Source organism: Austrofundulus limnaeus, unplaced genomic scaffold, assembly GCF_001266775.1.
Source record: "Austrofundulus limnaeus strain Quisiro unplaced genomic scaffold, Austrofundulus_limnaeus-1.0 Scaffold770, whole genome shotgun sequence".
Taxonomy (NCBI): domain Eukaryota; kingdom Metazoa; phylum Chordata; class Actinopteri; order Cyprinodontiformes; family Rivulidae; genus Austrofundulus; species Austrofundulus limnaeus.
The window spans coordinates 4,402-26,827 of record NW_013953172.1 but is presented as its reverse complement, the minus strand read 5'-3'; the positions used below and the strand labels follow the sequence as shown (position 1 = coordinate 26,827).

The window sequence follows — 22,426 nt, the reverse complement described above, 5'->3', positions numbered from 1 at the left end:
TTCCTTAGGACCACTGATTGTTTTACAGCAATAACATGAGTATAGAAACAGCTTTACATTTACTGTTAAAGCAGAAGAAAATAGATGAAAAAGCCTCCTTTATAACTGAGTTGTCATGTGACAAAGAGGATTCCTGAGAGATGTACTGTTTGATAACCAACACAACCTCACTTGAAACTACACACTGGTCAGTCCAACATCTATAGTCTGCAGGCCTTGATGCTCAAAGCCACATTTTCATCATCAAGAATTATCTTTCTATAACTTTATACTAACTTTACATAAAATATTTCCCATCATTAAAATTCAAAGATGGCAGTAAAAAACATTTATGCTCAAACCAATGTGTTAATGAAGCTTGAAACGGGACATAAAAGAAACAGTAGTTAAGACACAAGGAACACACAGGTGACAAACCTGTAACTGTGAGAACAGTGGCACATCTCTGAGTCCCAGCTCTGTTCTGAGCCTCACAAACATATTTCCCAGTATGTGACAATTGAGCATTTGTCAAATTCAGCTCAGCATTGTTGGTTTCATAGGTCATTTTAACATGCTCATCTTCTCTGAGCTCATGATCATCCTTGGTCCAGCTGACAGTCATAGGAAGTGATCCAGACAACAGACACTTCATAGAGATATCAGAGCCCACAATGCAGGACATGTCCTGTGGTCTTTGAACAAATGATGGTGGTTCTAGTGGAAAAAGACCACAAATAAGACTGCAATGTCCACAATAGAAATGTCTCTGTTTTCCAGATCTGACCATCTGTTGACAATCTCAGTAATTATTTGGGGTCAGAAAATATATATTAAAGAAAATATGATGCATGAAAACACTGCTTTGTGTAAAACCAAAAATGTACCTGAAATTTAATTAAACAAAAAATCAATGTGAAAATGAACAGCATTCAACAGGAATCTTGGCTGAAGTTAGGGAGGGGAACAGAAACTACTTGAGTTAGGTTAGTGTTAGGAACAGGAAGGTTTGGGTGAGGAACAAAAAATACTTAACTGACCTTTCAAAGAAATCTGGCAAGAACAAGAATCCTCCCCGACATCATTTGCAACAGTGCAGCGATAAGTTCCAGCATCCCTGCTGTCACAGTCTGAGACCTGAACAGTCACTGTGTCTTTATCCACACTGACTTTATGTTTGTTGCCACTTCTGATCAGTTTCTCATTGAAGAAACAACTTATTTCAAAAGGAGGGGAGCCTGCAATCGTTCCTTCCAGGATAATGTTTGATCCTTTCACAAGCTCAGCTGATTCAAAAGGCCTCACAATCACTGGAGGCTCTATAAGACAGATGATAAAATCAGTTTTAAAGTCACCGCTTGTTGTTCCATGAGTCTACACTTGATGTCAAACCCTGTGGGTAAAGACCTCCTGAGATTGAACTAACCTTTCACAGTTACTGAGCAGCTGCACTGGTCTCTGCCGGCCTCACTGGATGCCAAACACACAAACTCTCCACTGTCCTCTACACAAGAGGGTTCTACCAGCAGAGAAGCTACTGACCCATCAAAGGACATGGAGTATCTGTGGTCAGCACTGATTTCACACTCATTTTTAAACCATCTGATGGAAATAACAGGAGTTCCCTGAACTTTGCATGACAGYTTCAGAGGCTGTCCAGCTTTGAGCTGTCGTGAAGGCTCAAACTTCATGGTAAATTTGGGGGCTTCTGTAAACCAACAAGAACATTTACAGTGAAGACAAGTCATGCACAGAAAGAAGAGTTTTGTAGATGAATGATCAGCAGCACCTTTCACGAAGAGGACGGCGGTACAGTCCACTTTCCCAGCATCGTTGGAAACTTGGCAGGTATACTTAGCAGAGTCAGTGGGTTTCACTGAATGAAGCTCCAAAGAGCTTGAAGAGGTGTCTTTTTTAATGAAACACTTTCCTCCAGTAAAAATCTCTTTCTCCTCTCTAAACCATTTAACAACCAGTGGAGGTGATCCAGTAAAGGAGGCTGTGATCACAACATTCGATCCTGGAGAAACATTCTGAGACTCTGGTTTCACTTTAAACTCTGGGCGTTCTGGAAGAAACAACATGCATGTTGAAGATCCATCTGTAATGTGCTCATCTTTGTAAAATGTTTGATTGATTCAAAGCTTTTAAACGTCTCTAACCTTTGACTGTCAATGTTCCACTGGTCTCATTTTGTCCAGCCTCGTTAGAAGCACGACATGTAAAAACTCCTCCATCAACTGTATCCAGGCTTCTTATCGTCACAGAGGCTGCACTTTCACTGAAATCCAGTTGATATTTAGCATCACTGTGGATCTCTTTATTGTCTTTGAACCAAGAAACGACCATTGGCTGAGACCCAACAACTCTGCACTCCAAGGTAACGTCACTACCAACACTTCCATCTATCGTTTTTAGAGTTTTAGTAAAAGATGGTGGAACTGCACGATCTGTGTGGGGAAATAAACCAATGGCAGAACTGTCACCAAAGGCCAAATTTAAAATGACAGTAATGATCACTGTTTGTTACCAACCTATAACAGTCACTGAGCATGTGCACTCATCTTTTCCCACTTTATTGGACACCTCCATCTTGTATTCTGAACTGTCTCCTCTTTCTGCAGAGAGAATCTTTAGAACCGCAGTATTCTCCTTCACTGACATCTTATATTTACGCCCACTGATCATCTCTTTGCCGTCTTTGAACCATTTTACTTTGAGTTCAGGGCTTCCAGAAATGGTGCACTCCAATGTGGCCATGTCACCAGCCGTGACGCTGATAGACGCTGCTTTCTCTAGGATCTTAGCTGGTTCTAAAATACAACACAAGCTTTAGAGTTTAATAACTACCAGATAAATGGAGAGAAAAGGATTTCTGATGAATATTTCTAACCTTGAATGGTGAGAACAGCCTCACATTTCTGCTGCCCTGCATCGTTTACAGCAAGGCAGGTGTATTTACCGCCATGTTTAATCTCAGGAGAAGAGAAGGAAATACTCGCAACATTATTCTCAAATGACATTGTGACTGTTGGATCATCATCTCTCAAAAGCTCAGAGTCTTTCATCCATTTGACAGAGATAGGAGCTGAGCCTTTCAGGGTTCCCTGAAGTTTCACTCCAGTTCCCAAAACTGCTGAAGCACTTTCAACTCTCTTTGAGAAAATGGGTGGCTCTGAAATAAGAGTGTTAGTCATGATGATGTCACAACATCCTAAACTCTTAGTGAGAGTTGATCCAGTTTCTGATCTACTAACCTTTCTGTTTAACTGATGACCTGGAGGTCACAGACCCGACCTCATTTGAAACGACACATTCATATTCACCAGAGTCAGCGCTCTCAAACCTGTGGATCTCCAGAGAGGTCAGCGATCCCTGGGACACTATTCTGTACTTTTTATCTGTGGACAGGCGTTTCTTATCCTTTTTCCAAGTCACATCAAACGGTGCAGAACCTGCAATCTCACACTCCAGCACAGCTACTGATCCCCTCACTGCGTCTATCCACGGTACGTCCTTTTTAAAGTGTGGGGGTTCTAATGGGGAAAAATGATGTTAGAAAAAGAATCATATGGGAAAAATGTTTTTTTAAAGGACCAAAGTTGGTGCACCTTTAACGATTACTTTAGTGCTGCAGCTCTCACAGCCAGACTCATTGAGGACCTCACAGCTGTAGTTTCCTCCATCACTCAAAGTGACATCCCTTATCTCAAGAGCAGCAACACCATCCTTAGAACTGGCTGTGTACCTGCCAGCAGCAGGCAGCTCACTGTTATTGAAGAACCAGGTAAAGTGAAGCTCAGGGGATCCTTTTACAGTGCACTGCAGCCGTGCTGTGCTGCCCTGCTTCCAAACCGTTGTTGCTTCCAGTCTCTTTACAAAGACTGGTGGTTCTGCAGAGGTACGATTGGTCAGAGCCATTATTAAAGACATCAATCAAAATATGTCCGCATTTAAAAAGAAATATTTCAKTAGTTAGGATGAGAAAGACAAGAGTATGTATTGAAAACATTTGTTTTTAATGCTGCAGTTTTGATTCAAACACTTCAGAATGTCTTAAAGATGACCTTACCTTGTACCTTCACTGAAGTGGAGCATGATGCACTTCCAGCTTCATTTGTAACTGTGCACACATAATTTCCACAATCTTTCAGTGTGGTTTTTAGGATATCAAGATTTACTGTCTTATTCTCAAAAGACAGTTTACAGTCTGGAGACTGGTGGACTTTTCTACCATCTCTGGTCCAGGTCACAGTTACTCCAGTATCCTCATTCACCTGACAGTCCAGGTGCAGAGGAGCTCCGACCACGGCAACAACCKGACCCAGGGGCTTTACAAAGTTGGGCTTATCAATAACTCGCAGCTCCATGCTGCACTCAGCCGTCCCAACATCATTAGATGCCCTGCACACATACAGCCCCTGGTCCGCTGCCTCCAGCTGAAGAATCTCAAGAGTGTGCTTATTCTTTTCACAAGAGGTCTGATAGTGTGCAGGCACTGAGGGCAACACCTGGTGGTCTTTGAGCCACACGACACTCAGAGGAGCAGATCCTGTTATTACACACTGTATCAGTGCCCTCTTTCCAACATACACAGTCTGAGTGTCAGGTTTACTTAGAAAAGCTGGAGGGAATTTTTCTATAAAGATTAAGAAAAAACAAAGACATTAGTGGTAAAAAGGYAGACTCTAGTAGCACTTTAACCAAATCCTGCCACTTACACAACAACAAACCATGAGGGCGTGAAAGTATTAATCAAATATTTGCAATGAAGCAAACCAAACTAAAACAGAGTCTAATGAATGAAAAACAAAGATGAAGCCCTGAGGGAATAAACATCTGAAACAGCTCAGAGTCAACCAGCTGCAAAGACACAAACAGGTGTTGCTCTTACCTGTCACAGTCAGAGAGGCGGAGCATTCATCACTGCCGTGCTGATTGGACGCCTTGCAGGTGTATTCGCCGCTGTCATCTTTAGCTGGGCTCAGAACTTCCAGAGAGGAAGCAGTGAAGCGACTGATTATCCTGTATTTATCCCCTTCTTTGATGGGGTGTCCATCTTTGAACCACTTGAAGTTCACGTTTGGAGCCTCCGCAGTGTCGCATTCAAACCGGGCTTGGTTACCAACATTGATCTCCAGTGGAGCAAGTTTGTGTTTGAACACAGGCTTCACTGTTACTGAAGAGAAAGACAAAAAGATGGGGTGAATACAGAGAAGCAGCTGGGAACAGGGTGTACAGTTTCTACTGCATGTGGTGATGGAGTGGTCCTGGGATGAAGAGTGACTCAAACAATCTTATCCAGTGATGACTGTGAAGGAGGAAACTGTTAGGTCAAGGCATGCATGGAAAACATGGAGGATGAGAAAGAACAGATGCTGAAAGTCATGAAGAATGATTTATTGGAAGGAAACTGGGATGAACATGAGGATGGTGTGTTTGAGGAGGGATTTAGATGATCTATTAAGAAAAGTGGCGATGTCTCGGATTAAAACCTCAAACTACAAAATGTATTTTTGCAAATAAAAATCCAGAAGAAACATTTTGTTTCTTCAGTCTTTAAACTGCAATTAGTTTGAGGTTTGGAGACAACAGAGTTTTGAATAAAACAAAACAGTGTGTGAAGTTAGTTGATGATGAAATCAAAGAACTGTCCATCATCAAACCTGGTGTGACCACAGTCAGTCTTGAAGAYGTTGTAGTCCTGCCAGCTTCATTCTCAGCTTCACAGACATACTCTCCTTGATGCCTCTCCTTGGAAACTTTGTTGATAACTAGTGTGTACGTGTTGTTGTCTGTTGAACACTTGAACTCTTTGCCAGACTGCACTAGCTGACCATTGAAAAACCAGTTCACCTTTGTAACATGCTTAATAGTGGTGGTAAAGACAGCCTGCTGGTTATTTTCAGCACAAACATCCTGCAGTGCCTCAGTGACAACAGGAACATCAATCAGACTATCAGAGGACTCACTGATCAGGATGGCCTCTGAAAGATACTCTTCCCTGGCTTCTCTGTGGACAAACCCACCCACCTGTTGTTTGACAAGAACCTGGTCTACAGACTTTGTGCTGGTTACTTCAGCAGCAGAGACATCAATCCCTGACCTGATCTTTGTTTGACTCACAAGCACAGATTTGCTGGTCTCAGTCTGACTCTGATCTGTTGCTCTAGAGAAGGAAGCACTAGCTTCAGTTCTGACAACTGCAGACTGAGATATCTCTGCAGCAAATCCAGCTACAGTCTCTGCCACCGTCACAGAGTCCACCACAGATGACAACATCTCTTTGGAGGGTACTGAGCTGACATGAATCTTCTGAGACCTTTCAGTCTGCAGTATGCCAAGCTCTTCTGATGCGAGACTTTGCTGCTCCTGGAAAACCATAGCTTTCAGAGCTACCTGCAGTTCAGACCTGAGGTCAGCAGTTTGAGGATATTCCCCATCAAATGATAGAGTAACCTCCATTGGGACACCAGGTGATGTGATCAGATATGTATATGTGGTCCTTCTGGCCTCTCTCAGGACCGTGACTTCCTGAACTTCCACCTCCTCTAACCTTCCTACGACTTCCGCCAGTAAAAGGGGATGATCAGTGGCCACAGCAGACTGAAGGGCATGTCGGAGCTGACACTGGATGTTCCTCCTGGTTGGGTTAGGGATGTTAACAACAAAATGAAGTTCTTTAGGGAGAGAAGGAGAATCCTGAGACTCATGGACATAAACAACCTGTTTAGGTTGGGTGCTAACACTGACACATGAACCCTCAGATTTATACATTTCTCTTGATTGCTCTCCCATAATGATGTGTTTCTCTTCCAGTAGTACTGATTGTCGGACTGACTGTCCTTCTTGTATTTGAACCGCAAAATCCTCCTCAGCAGCTTCTAAGATGGTACAGCTTTCAGTCGCTGCTGCCTTTTCTTCTATGAAAACAGGCTTCTTAAGAATCTTAGCTTCGGTTTTGATTATGGGCTTGAATTTTTCATCAACAACAAGATTAGTGGTGTGACCCTCGTCTAGAGTCTGAGTGTCTGTGACATTTACGGACTGCATGATATTCCAGTAGTGTTCTCTCTGCACCAATGCTCTCTGCAGCTTATAATCTGTAACAAAAGGTATCTCCTTGGGCAGCTGTAGAGGCTGGGAGGACATGCTGAGGATGTTTGGAGGCCTGGGTTCTGTTTGAAGTTGTAGCTTAATCCCATCTACAGACAGGTCAATATGTTTGTGATAATCTGCAGAGATCTCCCTCCTCATCTCTGAGGTAGCTGCATGGCTTCTGGCCTTTTCCAGTTTCATCACTGCCTCCTGTTGGTCAGGTTTTGTGATGGTAAGTATTCCCTCTTTGGGTAAAACCAATCTAGAATCGACTGACTGAAGGTATTTTGGTTGAGGTAGCTCCTTCTTTGGCTGAATGGAGGTATAGTCAACCTTTGCTGAAAGCTCTGAAGTTCCCTCACATATCACAGTCCTCTGCTCTTCTTGGGTCACTGAATGCAACAGAGTCGGGCTAGTCCTCACTTCTGCCTGCTCTGTGGAGGGTTTGTTACCACTGAGCATCCCCTCAGACTGTAAAACATCCTGATCACTAATAACCTGCAGGTTTAGGACTTGCTGAAGTTCACACAGGGGCTGCAGACTCACTGGAGGTTCTAGAGGTGCCACCTGTCCTGTTTGTTCAGCCTGAAGTTGGTATTTCTCTTCACAGGTTGTAACTGATTTACACATCTTTCCTTTGATTGCTCTGATTGTTTGCTCTGTTGGCCTTTGTGTTTCAAAGGTCTGCTCTTTAGATAAAGTCAGTCTAGTTTCACTTACAGGTGCTAACATTAGCTTAGGTTGCTCATTTTCAATTGAAGGTGTAATGGCTGTGTCTAAAGGTGGCAGAGGCTCAGAGTGAGCTTCTGAGAGCAGCAGCTGTCCTGCCGATTGAGCTGAGTATAAAATCTTCACCCCCTCTTTGACTCTGAAACCCCTCTCTTCCTCTGGTCTGTGTAGAACACCTGAGGGTTCGTTCAGAACAGATACAGCAGATTCTACCTGGTGGCTGCTGACGAGATGCCTGGGCTCAGTAGTGGTCTGCATGTGTTCTGGAGTCTGGTCAATCAAAGCTTTGGCTCTGACTGTGCTGAGTGGAAGGATCTCCTCACATGTGGCTGACATGACTTTTGATGGCTKTTCTTTGGAAAACTGAAGTTCAACTATCTCAGGGCTGCAGATTCTCTCAGAGTGCTCCTCTGTGATCTTTTGTTTCTCCTGGACTGAAGATAAAAACGTGGCCACATGAAGCTGCTTTGTAGAAACAGCTGAGACCTCAGGAGGGTGGGCTGGAGCGACAGAAACTCTTTCCTGTACTTCATGTGATTGCAGAACGGCTGCTTGGTGGGTAAACTGTTCCCGATGAAGAGTAGCAGCAGAAATATTCAGCTCTTTGAGCTTTCCCACTTCCTCACTGGCAATAATCTGCCGATCATCTGTGCTGATTGTATAAATCATCTGATCAGATCGCACCCTTTCCTGGGATAATCTGTATTCTGTGCTTTGTTCAGTCATGGAAATCTTCAAATCTTTAATTTTCTGAACTAACATGGAATCTTCTGGAACTTTCTGGCTGAATACAAGTAGCTCAGCACTGCAGGAGACTTCTCCATAGTGGTTGGAGGCCTTACAGGTATAGATACCACTGTGCTCCTGTCTGACTCCTTTAATGTTCAGAAAGCCTGAGCCATCTGGGTTGTGCACCAGGATGTAGAAGCCACTCAGATCAATGTGGATGCTGCCTTTGAACCACTGAACCTGAGGAAGAGGGTCCCCAGTCAGACTGTATCTGAAGAAACACTCTCCCCCCTCAGACACCTGAACAGACTCCAGAGTTTTCAGAAACTTTGGGGGCTTGCCCAAAGTCTTTGCATCCTTTGGCGGCTCTGGCAGATGAACAAAGAGGTAAGAAGAGCAGGTCGACTGACCAAATCTGTTTCTGACTGTGCAGGAGTACTCTCCCTCCAGTTCCTTGTGAACTTTGTTAATGACCAAACTGCACACCTCTTCTTCATGAATGAAAGTATACAAAGATGAAGTGGTTATTTTCTGCCCATTGTGGAACCACTGAACARTGGGTTTTGGAAAACCAGACACTTTAACAGTAAACACAAACATTTCTCCAACAGTTGCAGCTGCTGGAGAAAGTTTACTGAGGAAAACTGGTCTTTCTTTTTTCTTCTCCAAAGTGGTAGAGAAGTGCTGAGATTCTGGTTTGAGTTCAAGCGTTCTGAATGTATCTGGTAACTTTATGTCAGTGTGGTACGACTCCTGGCTTTCTTCCTCCACTGTGACAGCTGAGCTGGAAATGGCTGAGTGAAACAACAACAGTTTCAAGTCAATCTCACATTTAAGCCTTAGTCAGCTGCAATGAAAACAATTCAGTTCAGTTCAATTTATACAGCACCAGGTCACAACATCCGTCGTCTCAGGGCACTCACTGTACACGAAAAAAAACCTAAAAAAACTTCCCTATGCAGTTGAGGGGAGTTTGACTGTAAAATAAAAATATCTGCTGAGTTTCATCCTTTAATATAAACCATATTGTGCTTCCATTATTGTTTCTATTGTTACATAAAACAATCATTTCCATCTCCCTAAATAAGTTTGATCAGAGCTGGTTTACAGGAAACGGTCCAACAGTGAGACCCGAACTGGAACAATCTGAGATGATCAACTCAAYTGTCATGTTGAATGAAGATGTTTTAAAAGCAGAAAATATAACAACTCTTGTTTTTTCTTTGTTCTCTTTGAAAACTAAGATTTCACCACAACTAACGGCAAAKATGTTTGAGTCATGAGATCAGACCTATGTGATGGTGAGCTTACTTCATGACATGTATCAYTGTCCAGCAACCCAAAGTTTCACAGACTTCTAGTCCCTGGGCTAGGCTTCTTTCTGTGGTGAGCCTGGAGGCCTGTGTTTGTTTGATGTCTGTTTCAAAATGACCCAACAACACAGGAACCAAACCACCACAACATTCACATGTTCATTCAGAGACACCAAAAATCTACAAAAAAATGAGAAATCTGCTTCAACAATGAAAAGGTAATCTAGGCAAAAAGCATTGTGGGCTTTTAGAGTCCACAGGAAATACAGTTATTCTCTGACAAAAACCTCTGCTACCTGTTAGAGTGAAAGTGTGGCAGGAAATAATACCAACATGTCTTTGTTCACAATGACAGCTGAGCTGAATGTACCTCGAGTTTTTACACAATTCAGGGTTTTCTCAGACATAACAACTTAGTAATACATAAAAACAAGTTCAAAGTTTGGAAAAGCTGCATTAACTACCTCATAATACTAAAAAATACAGCAAAACTTGAAATGAGACTATCTTTACCTTTCACGTCTGCCTGGGTTGCAGGTTCCTTCTCCACTTCAGCTACTGCAAAGACACAAAGTTTCCCAATTACAATAAGAACCATRACTGTGGACAGCGGAATCAGTGACAGGTCGTGCACCTGTGATGTTCTGGCATGCCACCTTTCATTCTCTGAGTGTGCTGCACATTCTGATCATGTTTTGTGCTTTGAGTGTCCGAATCTCTAAGARTGTTTTAGTGAGTAGGAAGACAAGTTAAAGCCCTGGAGGAGACATGGTGTCACTCTGTGAAGATGTGTCCTTCTTATGGATGTGTAAAACAGTGAGTGGGGGACAAAGACAGCTAGAGTGAGCAGAAGGGCCAAAAGCATGCAGATGATGCCAACCTTTCTTCACTGTGGTGCACTCAGCTTCTCCAGCTGAGCTTAGGTTTTTGTAAGAGTGAGAACCCTCCTGTTCAGGTCCCACATTATTAGCATTTAAACAGCAAAGAGTGCCGTCTGTTTTCAGAGAGTAAGAAGCAGAATCCTTGACATTCACATGGTTGTAAAGCCAAATGACAAAAGGAGTGGGGAGCCCCTTGAAAAGGCAGAACAGGGAGCTGCTGTCCTTGTTTTTAACCAGCAGCTCAGGGGGGAGTTTGATCAGATACTCGTGGCAGTTGGAAAACTGATGACTCCGCTCATCATGAGGTACAACATCTGGGAAAAACAGCTGGCTGATCAAGTTGTAAGGTCTCTGGGAAGACTTAGGCAATGGTCCCTTCTTCTCCTTGGACTCCTGCATGTCTTGGTCCGAGAGCTTTCTAGGACTCTCCCTGTCTGCGTGAGATGCTTTACAAACAGTATCGGTGGGAATAGGGGTCTCTGCTTTGAGGGTTGCTTCTTTAGCTGAGTGAGAATAAAGTTAGGGAGAGTAATTAAGGGTCAGAGAGTAAAATGTTATGACTAATCAATAAAGGTTAGTAGAATGAATGATGAGATTAGCAGGTGAAGCTGGCAGCAGCAGGAAGAGGAAAAGCTTCTCTACAAGGGTTGTTATTTCATTACAGTTTAGCAGGTTACAAACTCAGAGGAAATGTTAAACCATGAGGAAAGGGTCCAAAGCAGGGAGCGCAGATGGAAAAGTGGGATGGGCCAAATGGAAAAAAGAAAGATTAAGCACCTTCAACGGTGAGCCTGGCAGAAGAACTGTTCTGACCATGTTGGTTGGTGGCTGTGCAGCAGTAAACTCCCTGATCCGCCACACCAACACCATGAATGACCAGGGACAAGAAGTCCCCACTCTGAGAGCTCCTCACCCGCTCTGTGTCCACCAAGTGTTGACCATTATGATTCCATAGCACTCCGGTGAAGGGCTGCCCATCAAACGAGCAGCTGAACTCTGCTATCTCACCACTTTTCACTCGGACGTCTCTCATCTCCACCAGCAGCTTGGGTCTGGCACAGAGTTTGAAGCCAAAGCTGGTCTCCACAGAGCTTGAACTCTCCATCTGAATCTCAACTGTCTTCCACGATGCAGAGGAACTTTCAGAGACCGTCTCAGAAAACTCAACACTGTGGGCTGTTTGAGCCACTGACAGAGACCTGAAGCTCTCCTTGTGAGCCTCCAGTCTCTGAGACAGCTTAGTGTCAGCCTCAGTGCTCGACACGCTAGCTAAGACTGTTTCATCTGGGCAGTAAGAAAGAATAGAAGCATTAGGTCAACACAGCAACATTCTGGAGACTTATCTGGGTTATTTGCCAAAGTGCAGTGGGGTTGAAGGTTTGAGAATCAGTGAGGAAAGAACAGCTGGTTTCTGCAGTCAATCATGCAAGCTTGACCCGAGTCAGAACTTGAAAACCAACAGTGGGTCATGTCCGTGAGTGTGAGGTATCCAGAACTCCGTACTTCCACAGGTCAGATGTTTGGCTATGCTATGTTACTCTGACATAAAAATTCATGCCTAAAAGAAAGCCTACCAGGAGCTACGTGTGTTAAAAAAGATATCATGAATCAATCAGAAAGTCCTGTAAGATCAGGTTTACTGAATAATAAATAAAATCTTCTCTTCCTGTTGAAAGACCCGAGTCTTTCTGAAATGAACTGAAGAACATGCAGTCAATGCAGACTCCACTCTCACTGCTCTGTTTAGAAGAACCTCTGAGAGACGTGTTTTCATCTGAACTCACCGTCCAGGTGCAGAGAAGCAGAACATGTGACCATTCCTGCTGAATTTGTGGCTATACAGGAGTACTCTCCCTCATGTGCAGGGAGGACTCTGGAAATCTCCAACAGGCAGGTTTCATCTAAACGAGACATCCTGAAGCTGTTCGACTGTCGGATCTCTCTGTCATTACAGAACCAAGCCACCTGCACATCTGGAGACAACGTTTGGTAAAGTCAGGGAATTGTTAGACATGTGAAACTGAACAGTTAGTTTATTCACGAGTCAGCAGAAGGTGAGCAGTACCTTCCCCAGAGACGGTGCACCTCAGCTGGGCAGGATGTCCCTCTGAGACCAGGACATCTTTCAGAGGAGTAACCAGAACCGGAGCAGAAATCGGTGCAGCTTCAACCACCTCAGGAACTGAAGCAGAAACAGATTAGTTCTCTGCAGGTTCTTCCCTGTTGAAACTCAAACCCAATAGAATCATGCAAATGTCTCTGGACAATTGAACCATGATGGGTTCACATGAAAGATGTCTGACCTTCTACCGTGAGGGGGGCGGAGCTTGCGGCCTCCCCATAGTCATTTTTGGCCTCGCAGCTGTAGATGCCGGCATCTTCAGGGAAGACTTCAAGCAGCAGCAGTGTGTGTTCGTCTCCATCATGAAGGAACTTACATTTGAAGCTGGTGGACAGAAGCTGGGAGTTTCTGTACCAGAACACCTGAGGCTGGGGGAGGCCGCTCACCTGCACAGAGAAACGAACCAACCGGCCCGACATGGCCGTCTGGGGCTCCATGTGGCGGACGATCTGAGGAAGCTCTGGCACTGAAGACCAAACATGTTAGATCAGACATGCAGCGCTTCTCACAGGTAAGTTCAGAAAATGACTTGGTGAGTCCAGACTCTTCAACGATGCATGTCTTACATCTGACATGGAGGTTCATGGTGCTCCGGTTCTTGCCGGCGATGAAGGTGTACTCGCCGGCGTCGCTGCGGTACGTCTCAGAAATGGTGAGGCGGTGCACCCTCCTGATGGCTGCATAGCTGAACCTCTCCTCCTCTGATAAATGGATCTCCACACCGTTCCTCAGCCAGTGACCCTCCACATCCTCCTCGTTCACCTCAAACTCAAAGTTGGCTCTTTGCTTCTCAACAACCTGCAGGCAGAGAAGGTCCGAGGAGTTAAATCCATGGAACCGGTTCCTGTGTGAGGGAACATAAAGAGTTCCTGCAGCTTAAACCCACTGTGATGTCTCTGCTGACAGGTTCTGAGATCCGAACATCTCGTCCTTCCACTCCCAGGCTACCCTTGGAGATGCTGGACCCGGCCACGGCAGAGTACTCGCCAGCATCGGACATGCGGACCGACGGCAGGACCAGATGGTGCACAAACTGATCTGAGGTCATTTTGTATCTGCAGACAGTAAAAGGCAGGTTAACGAGGATTTAAAGRATTGTTGCACCTGAACAGGGAGGTGCATACCTGTCAGACATCTCCAGCTCCTGACCGTCCTTCATCCACATCACCTGGACGTTGGGCTCAGACACCTCACACTCAAAGGTGGCCCTCTTCTTCTCCGTGATCTTCAGGTCTCTCAGGTGTTTGGTGAATTCAATGACACGAGCTGGAGTTGGACACATTTTAAACTTCAACAGAAAGAAATAGACTCACACCATCATCAACATCTAATGAAATGGAAAACAAAGAGTAAAGCTGTGGGCTGGCTTCCTTCTAGTTTTTCCCAGGTTAACAGGTCATTCAGAGGACGTTGTACCTTCTACATAGAGTTTAGCTGTGGTGACTGCAGAGCCTGCCATGAAGCTGTACTCGGCACTGTCTCCAAAGTGAACGTTCCTGATGCTCAGAGTGTGAGTCAGCTGTTTGCATCGAGCCTGGCATCTGTCTGTGGACTTGATCTCCACACCGTTCTTCAGCCACTTGTAGGTGATTCCTTCATAGTTGACATTCACCTCGAATGTGACCGTGTCTTTCTCCTGGGCGTTCAGGTCCTCCAGCATAGTCGAGATCAGAATGGCTGGAAAGAAACAAGCATGGTGGTAAGTTCAGCAAAGCACTGGAGATTTAAAAAAAGAACCGAGAACTGATTGTTAAAACCAGCATGGTCATTTTTTAACTGACCTGTAAATCAAAAGCATTTCAACACCTTCCTAAAATAATCAGTCATCCCATTTTTTATGAGCTTTATACATGACTTGTAGAAAACTATAATCAATCAAATCATGACATTTCAATAATTAAAACTGATAAAACAATGTATTTGATGGATGACCAWAGCACTTCCTACTGATAATTCCTACAGCTCTTTTCTGTCAAATAAAAAAAGCATTTGCAATTGTTTTATATGTTTTTCCGCAAACTTTAATACAGTAAATTAAACAATCATTACATTATGCAATATACTGTATAGTTTTATTATTCAATAACTCTTTTACTTTATACAGTAATGCAACTGACTGCTATTTTTATTCTTTTATAATTTAAAGGAGATTTCCATGTCAGCTTTTCATCAGTGACACTTAAAACCTTCAAGTCACCACTCTGTACATCTCAACACCATTAACTCTAAATGAGACACTGACAGTTCTCTGTCTGTTACCAAATATCATGTAGTTAGTTTTATCTAAAGTTAATGATAAGTTGAAACCAGGCTTGTGTTTTCACAAACTCTCTCTGGATCATCTCTTACATTTATTTATTAATTATATAACCAGCTACTGTCATGCAGTGTTCATTAAATCATTTTCCTTCAGAAACAAACGTTTGTGGAGTGACTCTGAAGGTCTTACGGTTGACGGTGAGCGTGGCGGACACGCGGTCGTTCCCRCAGATGAAGGTGTACTCTGCAGAGTCCTCCCTGCTGGTGTTCATGATCTTCAGCTGGTGCAGTTTCCCCTGGACCACGAYCCTGAACTTCTCACTCATCTCGATCTCCACGCCGTCCTTCAGCCAGGTGGACGGCACGTTGAAGTGGGAAACTTCACACTCGAACGTGGCCACCTGGGTTTCTGGGACCTCCACGCTCTTCAGGGGCTTGGTGACTCTCAGAGCTGCAGGGAAATCATAAACTCAGAYGGTTTGATTCTGCTGCAAACCTTTAGTTCATAAAGTATCAGAGAAGCTGCACATTAAGTCTTACACTCAACAATGAGGTGAGCGCTGCACTGCAGGTGTCCGACCACAGCAGTGTACTCTCCCTGTTTGCTGTTGTCCACGTCCTGGACGATCAGTTTGTGGGTCCTCTTCTCAGAGAGCACGGTGTAGTGCTCGCTGCTCTTCAGCTCCACGTTGTTAAACATCCATTTCACTGGGATGTTGTCCTCTGAGATCCCCACTTCAAACATAGCTGTGGCACCCAGCAGGGAGGTGATGTCTTTAGGCTTTTTCAAGATCTTGATGGCTGGGAGAAAAGTGTTTTATAGTTATAAAAACAGGTTTAGGACTTGACTTCAGACAACCAATCTGCCAAAGAGTTCTTCTGATTTCAGAGACACTTACTTTCAACATTGAGTCTTGCATTTGCAGACAGCTTCCCCAGTTTGAACGAGTAAACCGACTCATCCTGAGTGTTGCAGTTTTTGATCTTCAGGGTGTGAACTGTGCCTTCTGTGGTGATTTCTATTTTCTCACTGGGCTGGATCTCAACACCATTCTTGATCCACTGTGCTCCTCTGACGTTCTCGTGGGTCAGCTCAAGGCTGAACGAGGCCTCCTGGGTCTCGACCACGTTCACGTTCTTCAGGGTCTTTTTGATTTTAACAGCTGTACAAACAAATGTCTTTATTAGTCAACGACTCAATGATTTATGTCACAGGACATCTGTGACAGATGTCAAACCAAATCTCTAGTCTTACAACTAAACCCGAATTTATAAATGTAAAAACATTTCAACAGTTATGAAAGAATCTGATGTTTTCTGTCCTTTTAAAAAGCAGTAGAAAAAATAATTCCAGTTCCACTTTGTGTTTCCACAACTTAAATATCCAGTAAACGTGTTTCCTGGCTCTACTTGTGTCCTTTTGAAGGAAACTGATTTAGGATACAACACTTAGGAAAGCAAGCCACAAATAAGTAAAAGGACATATTTGCCTTCACCTTCCCAAAGAGTCAATAAGTTCCTAACTATGTATAATTTAGTATTAKCAAGGCTGTGAATTTAAAGTCAGGCTGTATGTGTGAAAGAAGCAGCACTCACCTTCAACCTTCAGGGAGGCGGTGGTTCTGGAGGTAGCAACCTGATAGGTGTACTCTCCAATATCAGTGGCTCTGGTGATGATGATGACAAGCCGTCTCACAGCTCCGTCCTCCTCACTCAGGATGTTTTCACTATAATCAACAGGTTGGCCATCTTTCAGCCACTTCCCCTCAGCTGAAGGGTTGGCTACCTGACACTCTAGAACTGTAGTCTGGGAATCAGCTACAACCAGATCCTGCAGAGGTTTTTTGATGGCACCACCTGGTGACAGAAGAGAGTTACTCCATCAGGAACCATCACAGCATGCTCCCAGTGTCCAAACATGACTGACTTACCTGTTACAGTGAGTGAAGCGCTGCATGTCTTCTCACCAGCAGCAAACATGTAGTCTCCTTCCTCATCCTTCATGGCATTGATGACTGTCAGAGTGTGGATCTGATTCTTAGTCTCCAGCTTGTGCTTGGGTCCAGATTTGAGCTGTTGGTTCTTGAAGGTCCAGTAAGGGTCGATTCCCGGGTGAGAAACCTCCACTTGGAAGGTGACGTTCTCAGACTCGGAGCATTCTGTGTCTGTCATTGGCTTCACAATCTGCACAGCTGTTCATTCACAACAAAGAATAAGTCATCAACTCTTTTACTCTGAGAGCTGTCGGTCAACATCAACAGGACAAAAATATTTGATTTTAAATGAAGAAACATTGGGCCTCATGTAAGAACCGCTCATACGAATAGATTTGTTCTTAAATTGTGTGTATGAGTGATTTAGTAGAGCTTTTCATTCAATGTTGTCATGTTTTACCTGCAGTCAGTCTGCTGTTATCCAGACTGACCTTCTTGACTAATAACTTTATATTTTGTCATTTTGAACATATTTTGAGTTGAAAATAAATCACACTCCATAATTATGTTGACAATAGGCTGTGCTGTTTCAATTGGAATTATAATTTTAAATGTAAAAATGTACATTAACAACATAAATTGGTTAAAATAAATTTGCTATTAATGCAGTTGTATAACACTACAAYACTAATATGAAGATCTCAAACTACAAACCAACTTAAATTATGCAATAATTGAAGTTTAATTTGTCTCAGCATACACCGAGCTTTATGGATTAGTTTTTAATCAAATTTTATTTTGTTGACRTTTATTCAGCACATCAGCTTTGCTGTTTTCTCCAAAGTACCAGACACATTTTGGAGGCATTTTAAAAAGCTGTTTTCAGAACCACATCTGACACCACATGCAGGTGAGACGGTGGGGGACTGGCACATGGGTCCGGGCTGTGGCTCTTCTTCTGAATAAATGAAAATTATTTAACACACTTGTTTACACTTAAATTGGAAATATCTGACCAAAAGAAAAACCGGAGCAGAACTAGAGAGAGATGAATATGATTTAGATTTATTTCTGTGACTGTATACGACCCACAGGAGACAACATTAACAGCATCATTTCATTCCTTGTCTTTAGCAGCTCCTTTWATTCCACAGCTGASCTGCTAAAAATGACAGATTTTCTTTTCTGGATCTCTGACAGAYGGACTTCAATCTCCAAACTCATAAAGTTCTTCTTTTTTACTTTGTGATGTCCAGCAGGTGGAGCAATACCAGGCAGACCTAGCTTAGTGTGGAGCAGTAACTTTACACAGATGTTAGTATGTCAGGATTATTGGTTGTGTTTAATCTGGAGACTGAGACCTCACAGTTCTATTCTTCTACTCTGAACTGCTGTCAATATTCAGCTCCATTTAGTAATACAACATATTCTATCCAATGCTTATACTACAGTCCTTATAAATTTAAATGACAAAATTAATGCTTAACTTTGGTATTAAATATTTACTGTTTAGCTTAAAAGAGCAGATTTACCAGAAAAAGAGGTTACAACTTATATTAAACATATTGATGATTAACAAATGCTGTTGTGGTATTTTTAYATTGCTTAAGATGTTGGTGAGCTGGACGTTTGTCTACATGTGACAGCTAAACCTGACTTTGTGCTCTAACAGTTCAGACATTCATTGTGTGTTTATTCATGTGTAACTTACGCTCAACAGTTAATTTACAGCTGGTGTCCACTCGACCAACAACCATTTTGTAGCGTCCTTCATCCGAAGCGTAGGTCCTGGTGAAGACCAGACGCTGCTTGGCTCCCTTTGCCACCATAGTGACCCTGTCACTGGGCTCCAGAAGCATGTCATTATGGTACCATTTGACAGAGCTGATGTCCTGAGCAGAGATCTTGGCCTCCAGGACAGCCTTGGTGCCTTCAATGGAAGATGTGTCCTTCAGAGGCACCAAAATGCCAATAGCTGTGACACAATAAGAAAAACATACACTTTGAGACATTTTATTGTGGAAARCACCTTGTTTTGAAAAGAACTAGGGCCTAAAGGACCTACTCTGAATGGCCAGCTTTGCAGAGGTTGAAATGTCGTGATCAGGAGCCACAAATGAGTACACTCCAAAGTCATCCTTTTTGGCATCTTCAATCAGGAGTTTGTGGGTTTGTTTGTCAATGACAATATGTACACGATCTGAAGCTGTGATTGGCTGTCCAGTCTTCATCCAGCTTCCTTCAACATTCTCCTGAGAGAACTTCACCTCAAGCTGAGCAATGTCACCCTCACAAACTGTGAGGTCAGTCAGAGGCTGCATCAGGGTGACTGGACGCACTGCAACAACAAGATAAATAGAGTTAGTAGTGAAAACCGGAAATAAAATATGCAGAGGAAACTTAGAAAAAGCATTGGATTATTATAAGCCACAGTTTTCTTGGCAGAGCATATTTCTCTGAGCTAAACCACAATCCAAGTTCAACAACTTTTATAACTCACATTTCATCTTCAGAGTAGCACTTGTCTTGAATTCGCCCACTTTGAAGRTATATTTTCCCTGGTCTTCCTTCTTGACATCTTTCACTGATAGAGTGTGTCTTCCACGGCGGGAGGACATGGAGTATTTACCGCTGGGAGACAGAAGCGTATCTTCAAAAAACCAGGTGCCTTCAGCATCTTCACGAGATACGGCACATTCAAACTCCCCGGAGTACGTCTCTGGCACCTCTGTGTTCTCCAGCTGCTTCAGGATCTCCAGAGGGGCTCCTGTTCATCACATTATTCACACAGTACATCAACAACTACAACACAGCAAACACTGGGTAAAATAGTGTTCATTCAAACTATATGACTGCTATAAGATGCGTCCAAACGTAGATATGCATAACCCAGAGTCAGTTCAAAAAATTTAGAGTGATAAACTGATGCAAAATACCAAATGGCATAGTTACACCTGATGATGTTATGAGCTGTGGTTTTAGTACTGAACTTGAACCTTTCAGATACATCATCAGCATGTTTCTACAAGGTGCTGGTTTTCTCTAAACTAATCACTGACCCACCTTCAACAACGAGATTGGCACTTGTCCAGATGTTCTCATCGTCTATAACCATGCAGGTGTACTCTGCATCATCCCTCATTTCGATCATCAGCACCGACAGGAAGTGAACCTTTCTGTCTGAGTGCATCCTGTATTTATCTCCTGAGAAGATTTCCACATTATTTTTCAGCCACTTGACCTTAACAAAAGGCTCATTGGTTTCACACTCAAAGGTTGCCATGGTGTCCTTCTCTTTGGCATTGAGCCCTTCCAAACTCTGGGTGAAGGTAATAACTTGTTTTGCTGTCAGAAAAGTGTCAGAAAGATTTTATTAGAAAATACATGAATAAGAGTCAAAGATTAATGAAGTGAGTGTTAGGGTACCTTGCACCAGCAGGAAAGCATGGCTTGAAGTCTCTCCAGCTTTGCTGGAGGCCTTCACCATGATGCTGGCAGAATCCTCCACGGTGACATCTCTGATCACCAGTTCACACACGTGGTCYTCGGGCCAGTACCAGTAAACACGGTCAGACTTTTCCAGCTGAAYACCATTTTTGAACCACTGGCATTCTGGTTCTGGTCTACCAACGACTCTGACTCTGAACTTGACTTCATCGCCCAGTGAAACTGTCTGACTCGTGATGCGCTCCAGGATCTTAGGAGCTTCCATGCTGGGGGAGAGCTTGACTCGCTCTGGTTTCAGAGGTTTTGCTGTAAGTTTGCGGCGCTCCTCCTCCTTCTTCTTCTCAGCTTCCTCCTTCTCCTTGGCGTGATGAAGAAGCTCCTCCTTTGTCTTCTTCAGTAGATCTTCATAAGAATCATCYCTCTTACGAGACTTGAGTTCCACTGCAGTGATAGACTCATAATAGCCTTCCTCTGTCCTGCGTTTGAATTTGCTTCTCAGCTCCTCTGACTCCTCGGTGGCCTTTTCACGCACAATTCTCTGTGCCTTCTTAAGCTTGACCACCTCCTTCAGCTGGGAATCCTCAACAGGTTTCTCAGCCTTTACAACCTCAAATGGGATTTTTCCAGCCTCCTGAGCAGCTTCAGCTCCTTTAGCTTCAGGGGCACGGCGCAGATGAGTTCTGAAATCCTCTTTTTGTTGAATTTCCAGCTTCACTGTGTGTTCAGCTGAGCCCACAATGTTGTCTGCTACAACTTTAACCTCRCCTGAATCATAGGATTTGATTTCTGTAATCTCCAGGTAATAAATACCATCGTAACGAAGTCTGTACCTTTTACTTTTGCGGATGAGTTGTCCGTTGAGATACCAGTTAACCTTTGGAGCTGGATAACCGGTCACTCTACAACGGAATCGAGCTGTGTCACCTTCCATAATACTCACTGGTTCAGGTAGGAGGACAATCTCTGGTTTCATTTTCTCTGTTTCTTCCTCAGCAGTGACACCATAAGGTCCACCTTCATGAGCCTGGCGTTCCATTTCATCCATTCGGTATGCTCCCTTCCTGCCTTCAGGAAGCTGTGTCTCCTCAACCAAGCCCTTCTCATCCTTGATAACCAAGGTGGCYGAGGTCTGGTCCACTCCAAACTTGTTGGTGGCTCTACAGGTGATGACTCCACTGTCTCTAGCGTAAGCCACTTCATAGTCCAGGCTGCAGTAGCCGAACTCGTTGACCATGCGCAGCCTGTTTGCAGCAGCCAGAGGTTTGCCGTCATGCAGCCACTCAACCACCATGGTGGGGTCCCCGATGGGAGTCAGTCTGCATTCAAAGTGAGCTGGACCRAAATGCTTCATCCTGATGGATGTCAGCTTCTTCTTGAACACGGGTTTCTGCTGCTTCTCTTTGTCGTAAAGGTCACCCTCCTCCCACTGCTCTTGACCATATCGTAGGTGGAGGGGCTCCAGCTCTGGTGGGGTTATCTCTTTGGCTTTGTATGTTCCTTTGGGAATGATGAGCTTCCTCTCTGGTTCAGGCTCAACATAGTCTACCTCCACATTGACTCTACAGCGRGTGGTGTCTCTGCCAGCCCTGTTGATGGCGGTCGCGGTGTACCAGGCACTGTCTGTGCCGGCAGAGGATGGGATCTGAAATTTGGCCTCTCCTTTGGTTCCTTCAATCCTGAAATTTACATTTGTTGTTTGAGGATTGATTTATAATTTCAATCATTTTAAATTTGAATTGCTGTACAGATTAGTTGATTTATTTTAAAATCAAAGCAAATTCAAGTTTATAATGTTTATACAAACATTAGTGGTGAATTATGTTAAGATAAGGTTTAGCTAAAGATTCTAAATATTTGTACCTGCCTTGAATTATGTCTTGTTATACAACACACACACACACACACACACACACACACACACACACACACACACAC

At 43.6% G+C, this 22,426-nt stretch overlaps 1 protein-coding gene across 1 annotated transcript in view; it reads right to left on the bottom strand.

The window, feature by feature from the left end:
* The window catches only part of ttn.1 (titin, tandem duplicate 1), a 136,491-nt gene extending 114,326 nt beyond the window's left edge, over nt 1–22,165 (bottom strand). Inside the window, exons 1-32 of the mRNA XM_014028495.1 lie at nt 20,471–22,165; nt 20,108–20,389; nt 19,545–19,811; nt 19,110–19,382; nt 18,756–19,019; nt 17,042–17,302; nt 16,707–16,967; nt 16,010–16,273; nt 15,651–15,911; nt 15,301–15,561; nt 14,268–14,528; nt 13,976–14,117; nt 13,738–13,906; nt 13,418–13,649; nt 13,033–13,317; nt 12,795–12,911; nt 12,514–12,702; nt 11,507–12,013; nt 10,729–11,232; nt 10,362–10,406; nt 5,646–9,329; nt 4,874–5,158; nt 4,052–4,618; nt 3,591–3,872; nt 3,237–3,515; nt 2,873–3,154; nt 2,514–2,792; nt 2,142–2,429; nt 1,769–2,047; nt 1,406–1,687; nt 1,020–1,298; nt 418–696 (exon numbers count right to left, since the gene is read on the bottom strand). Of these exons, the coding sequence (XP_013883949.1) occupies nt 418–696; nt 1,020–1,298; nt 1,406–1,687; nt 1,769–2,047; nt 2,142–2,429; nt 2,514–2,792; nt 2,873–3,154; nt 3,237–3,515; nt 3,591–3,872; nt 4,052–4,618; nt 4,874–5,158; nt 5,646–9,329; nt 10,362–10,406; nt 10,729–11,232; nt 11,507–12,013; nt 12,514–12,702; nt 12,795–12,911; nt 13,033–13,317; nt 13,418–13,649; nt 13,738–13,906; nt 13,976–14,117; nt 14,268–14,528; nt 15,301–15,561; nt 15,651–15,911; nt 16,010–16,273; nt 16,707–16,967; nt 17,042–17,302; nt 18,756–19,019; nt 19,110–19,382; nt 19,545–19,811; nt 20,108–20,389; nt 20,471–21,842 (13,282 nt within the window). The 5' untranslated portion in view covers nt 21,843–22,165. The remainder of the gene's footprint in view (nt 1–417; nt 697–1,019; nt 1,299–1,405; nt 1,688–1,768; nt 2,048–2,141; nt 2,430–2,513; nt 2,793–2,872; nt 3,155–3,236; nt 3,516–3,590; nt 3,873–4,051; nt 4,619–4,873; nt 5,159–5,645; nt 9,330–10,361; nt 10,407–10,728; nt 11,233–11,506; nt 12,014–12,513; nt 12,703–12,794; nt 12,912–13,032; nt 13,318–13,417; nt 13,650–13,737; nt 13,907–13,975; nt 14,118–14,267; nt 14,529–15,300; nt 15,562–15,650; nt 15,912–16,009; nt 16,274–16,706; nt 16,968–17,041; nt 17,303–18,755; nt 19,020–19,109; nt 19,383–19,544; nt 19,812–20,107; nt 20,390–20,470) is intronic.
* Nucleotides 22,166–22,426: the final 261 nt, after the last annotated feature.